Here is a 10,593-nt window from a genome sequence, read left to right as displayed (position 1 = left end):
ACTCTCCAACTCACCAGGTAGATTTTTTTTTAGAGATTGTAGTTGTGTGCAAGAGCGCTGGTCTGTGGGGAGCTGAAAGCACGAAACTGCGAGTAAAGCCAATTCCTTTCCCTGTTTGTTCAGTGCGCAGCAGTCTGAACTGTTCAGCAAGATTCCCCTTCATTCCTTGCTGGCTTCCATCTTTGCCTCTTTTGCCGAAACCAAAATGTTCCCTGAAAGTCTACTTTTTTGGAGGTCTACTCTCCAAGGTGGCCAAATTTGGTCAGGAATGTCATGCATAGAACATAACCTCTTCCGGCCGCACCTCCAAGAGGCACTTTTCACCTCTTCTGAGTCCCAGACTTGTATTTCCAGCCATCTTGTTCACATTTTCCCACGTAACCTTTCATCTAGCATCAGACCCTTCTCTGGGCTAACTTCCTTTGGTTACTAGCACAGTCTTCATTCAATGAGCTGGGCTTAGAATTACTCAGAGTCAGGGACACTTGATCATTACCCCCAATTCCTTCACTGTGAGTGGGGAACCAGAGAACAGTGATGCTGCCAATTGACAAAACCTGACTTTGAGGACAATCCCGACAGAACTACCGTGGCTTAGGAATGTGGCCTCCTCTCCCTCCTTCCGCCCCTGTTGAGTGTTGGCATTGATGGTGATATTATGGTATATCCTTGCTCACCTTATTCATTCCACATTCATTGCCAAGTATCCACTGAGCCAACCCCACACCCCAGGCATGGCTTTAGGCATTGGGAGAAGAATGGCTAACCAGTCCGATCAGACCCACAGGGCTCTGGAGCTTGCATGCTGGAAGGGAAATGCTCACGAGGATCGTGAAGCCAGAAAATCTGTGTGTGTGTGTGTGCTACAAGGGGCACAAACAGGGCCACATCCAGGGATAAGGGGATAACCACAGAGAAGGTGGTGAGAAGAAAGCACAGTGGGGAGTGATGGTGGAGCTAAGATCAAAATGTGAGGGGGGCCAGTTCCCGGGAGAGGAAACACCCAGTACAAAGTGTGTGCGATGTTCGACCAAGTGGGATGTACAAAGCTGGAAGGAGGTGTAGGGCAGAGGGAAGGGGCCCTGGGCAGCCCTAGGAAGGAGTCCGAACTGGAGTCCACAGAGGTGCTAAGCTTCCTTCGTGAAGAAACTGACTTCCTCAACACAAGGATCAGAACAGATAATGAAGGGTGACTTGTGATTAGTCAACTTTATTTACATAGGAGTTTGTTTTTTTTCCTTTACCTACATAGGTCTTTTAGGTTTTATCCAAAGAAAAAAAAATCCAATCTGTATAAATCTGTATAATATCTAATGGTAAAGAAATAATGGCAATAAAAAACCCATTGAAGGAAAGAATTTAGTCAGTAAAATCTTTTCTAGAAAGATTTTAGAAGTCATTATTATTATTATTATTCCAAGAATCTTATACACACACACACATACACACACACACACACACACACACATCCCTATGAACTCTCTCATGACATAAGACAGTATTTTATGAAGTTATAAAAAAAATCAATATTACCTGTCAAGTACTATCTCTTGCATGTGTAACCAAAACTGTAGGGTTACGTGAACAAGAAATCAAGATATCCCTGGTGTCTATTACAGAAAGCTTTTAATAGAACTTGCCTTGACAATTTATTTCTAAATCTTCCCCCCCGCCCCAGCTCAATACAGTATTGCTGCTTAATTTCATGACGGCACAGAAATGTTTTTTAGGCACTACTTGGGGAATAAGGATTAAGAGTTCAAGCGAATGCAAATGGTGTTTTTGGTACTTTTTCTCAAAAGATTTCAATGAGAATACAGACTATAATATTCAGCTGTATTATGTGTATATAGGTCCTACAGTTGTATGTAACTCGGTATCCTTTGTAGCATGTAAGGGAAATGGTCCTAGTGTTATTATTTGGGCTTAGAACTAGGGTTTGCCTTGCAAGTCTCTATCAGGGATTGATAACCTTGTAATGCTGGAAACCACAAGATATTATGAAACATTGTTTGCTTAGTTCCGTAACATTTACTACCCTTATTCTCCAACCTCAGGGGAAACATGACTGAATTCTAGAGATAAACTTACTTATTGTTAGAGGTGAACGCAGTTAGGAATCTCCCCACCTCTGTCCGAAAGCCTACTTGAGTTTTGACGACTCAATTTTAAGTCTCCTTAAATAAACTTCCTTTTAGCAGCCCCCCTATTTCCACCCCTAATGAAAATGATGAGCTGGAGGGGCGCCTGGGTGGCTCAGTGGGTTAAAGCCTCTGCCTTCGGCTCAGGTCATGATCTCAGGGTCCTGGGATCGATCCCTGCATCAGGCTCTTTGCTCAGCAGGGAGCCTGCTTCCCTCTCTCTCTCTCTGCCTGCCTCTCTGCCTACTTGTGATCTCTGTCAAATAAATAAAATCTTTAAATAAAATGAAATAAAATAATGAACTGGAAGGGGAGCGTTGGGTGGCACTACCTGCCTTGAGAGAGATGCGGGGGTCCTACCTACTCCCGAGGATGGGAACTGTAAGCAAGGAGCAGGCATCACGGGTCGAAGTGTTTATGGATGTGGGAAGAGCCAGGTCCTGTGGTCTGTTGCCGGTTCACCTCAGTCTTCCAGTCTCTGCTGCGGAATATTTTCTGCCTCTAACTATCTGGACGGGCTTTGCCACCCTGGACTGGGTGCGTCTGGGCTTTGCAATCCCAGGGATCAAGTCCCAGGGCTTCTAGCTCACACGGGTTGCCGGCCAGTCAGGTTGGTCAATGGTGCAGAATACTGTAATATTGCCACAGGCTGAGCTGGTCCAAACCTCTCATCCACGAAAAAGGTTTTCTAGGAAAGAGACGGTCATATTAAGGAGCATGGGCTGGACATTTGGACTGCCGGCATCTCGAGGCTGGACTGCCTCGCTTCCCCACTGACCAGCGGTGTGATCTCAGCCAAGTGGCCCCGCCTCTCTGAGCCAAAGTACTTAAAAAAGTACTTAGCTCGTAATAAACATTCAACACCACAGTGCTTAGGATCATGGAGGATTTTATTGATTTCTATAGCATAAGGCACTTACTATTTAATGTGCTTTTTTTTTTTTTTTTTTTTTTTAAAGAAAAAGCAATCGTAAGTGAATGCCTTGGTAAATAGCTATTATCAGAACAATACACAATACACGCTCATCTCCAAAATCCTTTCTTTCTGAACCCACCGACATCAGGAAATACCGCTGGTTACTTTAAAAATGGTGAGAATTTCGTATGGTCCCCTGTTCTTCGCGTATCTTCGCCGTGTTTTGAATCACTTCTTTTACGTATCAGGTTTGTGGGGAAGGGGACTTAGAAGTTTCATTTCCGTTACTCTGAATTCTCTCCACTCCGCTCCCCGCAACTCAAGTGCCCCAGTCTGCTGAGCCCCTTGCGCACGTCACTCAACGCAGAGGGCCCCGTCGGTCCTTTGGGATTCCTCTTTCCTGTGCCCCCAGCAGCCCCACACCTGCACAGACGACTCTGGCGTCTGACTCTGAAAGTCAGCACAAGCCAGGCCCCAGATGCGTGGCTTATTACCTTGTACTGAACTCCTGTTCCTGGCCTCTCCCATCCACACCTGTGGTCAAGAAAAATGAATGAGAAGCCAGACTGTGGCAAAATACGAAAACAGGGGCGTTCTAATTTTGAAATTTTTAAAAATTTTCCTGTGCCAAACACAACGAGCTCGGGTGCATCACTGACCTGTCGCATAATTAACTTCCTGTCTTTTGTTCCTTATGAATTTACATATCCAATTATCCTTCTATTTCATGTCTCATGGCTTTGCTACATTGACTTAAAACTCCTTAACAAGGAAGTCTTCTGATTTAATGGACTTTGAAAGTTCGTTTGTAGCTGGTCGTTCGGGTCTGACAGTGCTGGCACGGCCTGGTGCGGAGATGTTCCCGGCAGGAGGGAATGCTTGAGGGTCCCCGTGGGTGGGGTAACAGGGGCGCTCACACGGCTGTCTGCAGGTGCAGAGAAGTGGCGGCAGGGGAGCTCTGGTGACAACAGTGCTGACTTTAAACCACCCCTGCTCCTTTGCCGAGGGGCACTGTACCCCCTTGTTCATATCATCAAAGTCGGCGCTAATTTAGATCACGGGGCTGAATGAACCATTTCTGTCCCCACCAGGGTTTCTGCTGTTTCTATTCAGAACTCCGCCTCCATGGCCCCTTTTCTGTCCAAGGGGACATGGCGAAGAGGCTTGTAAGTGGAGGGCCATTCCCACTGCACACGAATGCCCACCTGTGGACCTCCTGCGCTGTTGGACGTGACCGTGAACAAACTCCAAATGGACTGAGAGGCGGCTCTTTGGGACTTTGGTTGTCGCCTCTAGGAGGAAGCTTTTAGAGACGGCCAATGTGTGGGCCAAGGAGGTTCTTCTCGTCTCCCAGAAGGCAGATTCAACTCGGACTAGCATCAACAGCGTCGTGACAACAGCAGGAAGGTCAAAATTTAATAGCAAGTGTTGTCTACTCAGTTCCTCGTACAAAGAAACCCACGTGGCTCTGCTAATGGGACACAGTGATCTGTTTCATCAGGAAGGAAAGATGATAACCTTTGTTTTTGTCTGGCATCCTAGGAGTCGTGGACACAAACTAACACAATCAGACACGGTTTGTTCACAGAACTATCAAACACCACACCTGGATATCAAGGTGGAATGGAGGGTGACAGGTAGACTTTTACCACACTTCTCAGTAGCGACTGGGAAGCAACTGATTTCCCAAGCGGAGCTGAGAAACACATCATTAGGAGGACTGACTCAAACACCGAGGCAGCAAGATTCTAACACCATTTATTCCTTTGTTTTCAGGCATCCCCCGCTCCCCTCTTTTTAAAAGGGAGGGCAGCTCTATTTTGAATATAACTTAGGGTAGGATGATAGGACTCAGCTCTCTGAATGACGCAAAAGGACACAGATCTGCCTAGAATACTTTTGTATTTCAACAGGGGGCTGTGTGCAGCCACACTTCCTGGCAAACTAAGAAACCAGTGGAAGTGAACCATGAACAGACTGTCGGTGGCAGTCACTTTTCCTCCATCAGGCCCATGAGATCGGCTTCTATCCCCTTCTCACTCAGCTCATCCAAACTGTAGTATCGGTGAATGATCTTCTTGGCGGTGACCACCACGACTCGGAGCCCGTGGGTGTCTTGGCCCAGCTGGCATCCGATGGCCGACGACACTACCATGTCGAGGTTCTGGTAGGTGCCTCCAGCATTCCGGTGGTAGTGGCCTGAGAACACAGCTGTGACACCTGCGGGGGAGGGAACAAGACATTAGGGGGCCAAGGATTTCCATTTCGGGAATTTGCAGGCTCCGCGAGGGCCTTCCTTCTGAGACCAGTATGGTATGTTGTGAAATCAAATGCATTAATATCACTCAGGGCATAATAAGCAAGGAGACTCCAAATGTGACATCCAGGATCCTCTGAGGGATAAGTCATCGATACAACATCTTAACACATTTGTCGTAAGTAGTACAAGGAAGGGTTAGGGAGCGAGAAGAGAGAAGATACAGGGACTGATTTCGGGTGAAATACGGGAAACAGAAGGAAATATTCTGAGGTCTGCGTAAACAGCCATCTGATGGGAGTTAAAGGTCTACAAAGAACGACGTTCCTGGAGCTCTAATCAAGACAGCACAGCAAGCTCTGCACTTAAGGTAACTCCTCCACTCCACACTCGAGAGCCGTGATGGCTAAAATCTACACGAGAAAACCAAAGGACAGAAGTCGCCTCGGAATAAAAAACAACAGCTCCATGCATGAGAAACAAGGCAGAAAGGCAGGGTAATGAGCAGGATCACGGTGCTGCTGTGAGCGAAGCTCCTGGAGGGTGAGAGAGGCTGAAAGCAATGTCTGTGACAGAAGGAAATAAAGGCCGGCCCCTGCTTGAAAGAGGGCAGGCATGGGAACCTGTGTTTGTGGAAAGGGGATGCAGGAAACCCGGCCGCCTGCTGCCTGGGGCCAGGGCCGCGGTAGGCAGGGGTTTCTTACAAGTCCTCCAGAAAATAAGAGAGAACCAATTTATAATGTTTGCTAATCTCCCGTGATTAGTGCTCTGAGGGTGGCTCATTTTCAACTGCCGACGTGATGTCACTGCCCCGACCAGGGAGGGGATGGCTGGTAGCATGCTGTTCTATAGTGCTTCTGCTACAGACACAGAAGCCGCGAGCTGCCTAGCCAGCAGGGTAATGGCAACACGTAGCAAGAAAATTAGAAAATAATCAGGTTTCAGTACTTATTACCACTGCTTTTTAATATAATTTATTTAATGGTGATTTTGTAGAATTTAATGTTTACTATGGTTGTTTCACAAGGAGCTCACAACATTCCTTAAAATTTAGTAACTGGTTTTCATGAACTGGGCAGGAACTGTCTCCGGCAGAACACTGGGTGAGAGCTGGTAGCGATCTGTGGGTCTAGGAATGAAGGACAGACACAGGCTCAAGTCTAGAAAATGAGACATGTTTTCTCAGTGTTACTGTGGGCAAGGGCTCTCAAGCTCTACTCTAAGACCTGGCCCTGGGGAGGGGTTGGGGTGAAGGAGACCCAAACCACTAGACAAAGAGAAGTTATTCAAGACAGAAAGTGAAGGAAAAACCAAAGCTGAAATCACCTCTTACTCAAATGAATCTGAAATAATAATAATAATAATAATAAAACAACACCAACACCTTGTGAAGAAATCTCATACTAACTAAGTCTACAGACTCAATCAGGAATATGAATTCACTCCAGGTGAAATGAAGGATATAAAATTGCCTGTAAAGTATTTAAAATGACTATGTTTAGGGCATCAGGAAGTCCTTAATAAAATACTGATATCTATAAAAAAAGAACCAGGTGTTATGAAACAAAACAGGCACAATTTCAATGTGAATAGCTGGTAGGGAAAGCTGAGAAACAGTGGCCATTAAAGATAGCCATTAAAATGGAACACAAAGACAACTCTCAATAAATGGGATAAATTCTAAACTGGACACTAATCAGAGAGGAAATCAGTGAATTAAAAGACAGAATGGAGGCACTGAACCAACCAAAAGACAACATGGAGACTCAGACATAAGCAATAAGAACATGTGGTTCAAAGAACCCAAAGAATGGATAAAGACGTATCAATGCATGCTTCAGAGGAGGTCCAACAGGAGAAAGGAGGAAATAATAGTAGGAGTAACTTGAAGAAACAACTCCTGGAGATTTTCCAAAACGAAGGAATATATGGGCCTTCAGATACAAAGTACTAGGTAGGATAAATAATAATCATTTTGTACTGATATATATATATCATGGTGATATTGTGGAGTATCCAACAACAACAAAAACCCTAAAAAGATATGGCAAAAATACTATAAAGGAATGAAAATTAGACATCAGGCCCCCCAGCAGTAACAGAATGAAAGAGTAATGCCTTCCAGTGCTAAGGGCAAGCGACTGTGAACCTCCAATTTTATACCCAGCTAAACCATCATTCAAGTTAAAGGGCAAAAGAAATATCTGCTGGGGCATATGCAGACGAAGATTTTACTACTTCCAAACCTTCGCTGCAAGAATGATTATAAGATATGGTTCAGCAAGGAGAGGATGACCTATTAAAAAACACTGATGTGCTAACACTGATAAAAATATTTTGGTAAATTTATTAACTACTGATTATCTTTGAAAACCTCTATTTTTTATTTTTTATTTTTTAAAAAGATTATTTATTTATTTATTTGACAGAGATCGCAAGTAGGCAGAGAGGCAGGCAGAGAGAGAGAGGAGGAAGCAGGCTCCCCGCGGAGCAGAGAGCCCGATGCGGGACTCGATCCCAGGACCTGGGATCATGACCTGAGCCGAAGGCAGAGGCTTTTAACCCACTGAGCCACCCAGGTGCCCCGAAAACCTCTATTTTTTAAATGTAAAACTAGAGCTCAAGAACATCAAGATGGGAAGGTCAATGGATAATTAAAGCCCATAAAAGCTACTGTCACGTTTGGAGGGGAGATGAAAACAATGAAAATAATTATATTTTGCTAGAAAAAAATGCATAATTAAACATGCTTCTTAAAAATGTTTGGGCACAAGCAACTAAATTTAAAAGAGTCAAACTGTACTTCACCAAAATTTTAAACTTTTGTGCATTAAAGAACACCATCAACAATATGAAAAGATAACCCATGGAATGGGAGAGAATATCTGCAAATCATCTATCTGATAAAGGTCAAACATCCAGAAAATATGAAGAGATGAATATGAAAAATATTCAATGTCACTAACCATTAGTCCAACGAAAATCAAAACGATAATGAAATTTCACTTCATCTCCACTAATTCATCTCCACTAAGATGGTTATCATCAAAAAGATGGAAAATAACAAAGATTCACAGGGATTTGGAGACAGAACCCGTGTGGAGGGCTAGTGGAAATGTAAAATGGGACAGCCATTCTGGAAAACACTTTGGTGTTTCCTTAAAGTGCTACACATATAGCGACTGGTGACTCGGCAGTTCCACGACTAGGCATCTACTCAGGAGAAGGAAAACACATGGCCACATACAAACCTGTGTGTGGCTGTTCACAACAGCATTATTCATAGCAGCCAAAAGAGCGGAAACAACCTAAAATGTCCATCTGAACTGATGAATGAACAAAATGGGGCACATCCCTATGATGGAAGCTGATGCAGCTGTCAAAAGGACTGAAGAGCACTGACAACGTGCTCTGACGTGGACTGACCTCGAAAACCTCACGCTCAGTGAGAGAAGTCAGATGCAAAGGGCCTAACACTGTAGGATTCCATTTATAGGAACTGTCTGTCAGGAGTAGGGAAATGCAGAGACGGAAAGATTATTGCTTGTCAGGGGCTGAGGGAGGTAGGGGACAAGGGGTGGCTTGCTAGGAAGGAAGCAGTAGTGGCTGCTAATGGGTATATTAAAACCACTGAATTTTATACTCAGCCCCAGGAACTTCTTTCAAGATATGTCTACAAAGGCAAAGGAAACAAAAGTGAAAATGAACTTTTGGGACTTCATCAAGATCAAAAGCTTCTGCATAGCAAAGTAAACAGTCAACAAAACAAAGAGGCAACCCACAGAATGTACTGTATCTGCAAATGACAGTACAGACAAAAGGCTGATATCCAGGATCTATAAAGAACTTCTCACACTCAACACACACAAAACTGATAATCATGTCAAAAAATGGACAGAAGACATGAACAGACACTTCTCCAATGAAGACATACAAATGGCTATCAGACACATGAAAAAATGTTCATCATCACTAGCCATCAGGGAGATTCAAATTAAAACCACATTGAGATATCACCTTACACCAATTAGAATTGCCGAAATTAGCAAGACAGGAAACAACGTGTGTTGGAGAGGAGGTGGAGAATGGGAACCCTCTTACACTATTGATGGGAATGCAAGTTGGTGCAGCCACTTTGGAGAACAGTGTGGAGATTCCTTAAGAAATTAAAAATAGAACTTCCCTATGACCTTGCAATTGCACTACTGGGTATTTATCCCAAAGATACAGATATAGTAAATAGAAGGGCCATCTGTACCCCAATGTTTATGGCAGCAAGGGCTACGGTCGCCAAAGTATGGAAAGAACCAAGATGCCCTTCAATGGACGAATGGATAAGGAAGATGTGGTCCATATATACTATGCGGAGTTTTATGCCTCCATCAGAAAGGATGAATACCCAACTTTCGTTATCAACATGAACGGAACTGGAAGGGATTATGCTGAGTGAAAGAAGTCAAGCAGAGAGAGTCAATTACCATATGGTTTCACTTATTTGTGGAGCGTAACAAATAACATGGAGGACATAGGGAGATGGAGAAAAGAAGGGAGTTGAGGGAAAATGGAAGGGGAGATGAACCATGAGAGACTATGGACTCTGAAAAACAATCTGAGGGTTTTGAAGGGGTGGGGGGGTGGGAGGTTGGGGGACCCAGGTGGTGGGTATTAGAGAGGGCTCATATGGCATGGAGCACTGGGTGTGGTGCATAAACAATGAATTCTGTTACAGTGAAAAGAAATTAATAAAAAAAAAACAAACAAACAGAAGTAGTGGAAAAATATAGTGAATACCCAAAAGCTATAGAAAAGTCATTCAATAAATAATCAATATTTGAAAAAAAATGCAAATTTTATGGTATAGCTCAATTAAAAAAAAAAAGCAAAAAAACCCCCACAAAAACGGGAAGGGGAGGAGGCCAGAATAACCTATGTGGTAGAGATCAGAGGTGGAGACATCAGCACGAACTCATGTTTACCTTAATACCAAGTTAAAGACAGAGAAAGACCCAGGGAAACATTTACAGATGTGTACAGACACAGGTTAGTATGCAGACCCATATCCTCGCTCAGTCCACTGTCAGTACCAAGAAGCAAGGGCACACGCAGGCCATGAGCACCCCCAGTGTCCAGATCTTGGTTTCTAATACCATTCTCCAGTAAAAGGCTCCTTGGAGACCTGGCTGACTGTGGGGCTGGGGTGGGAAATATACAAGATGAGCCTGGAGCATCTTGATGGGCCAGAAAGGGAGGACATGCTCAAACACTTGCACTGATAGGGG

General features: G+C 44.2%; 1 protein-coding gene across 5 annotated transcripts in view; it reads right to left on the bottom strand.

Annotated features, from left to right (window-relative positions):
- Positions 1–3,013: 3,013 nt before the first annotated feature.
- CPPED1 (calcineurin like phosphoesterase domain containing 1) overlaps positions 3,014–10,593 on the bottom strand; it is a 102,227-nt gene continuing 94,647 nt past the window's right edge. For all 5 annotated transcript variants that reach the window (XM_082713894.1, XM_082713893.1, XM_082713897.1 and 2 more), the window contains one exon: positions 3,014–5,277. In XM_082713894.1, coding sequence (XP_082570020.1) covers positions 5,048–5,277 — 230 coding nt within the window. In that variant the 3' untranslated portion in view covers positions 3,014–5,047. The remainder of the gene's footprint in view (positions 5,278–10,593) is intronic.

The sequence above is a fragment of the Mustela nivalis genome (assembly GCF_964662115.1).
Source record: "Mustela nivalis genome assembly, chromosome: 19".
NCBI lineage: Eukaryota > Metazoa > Chordata > Mammalia > Carnivora > Mustelidae > Mustela > Mustela nivalis.
The sequence above is the reverse complement of the archived record's forward strand: the minus strand, read 5'-3'. Positions and strand labels throughout refer to the sequence as shown.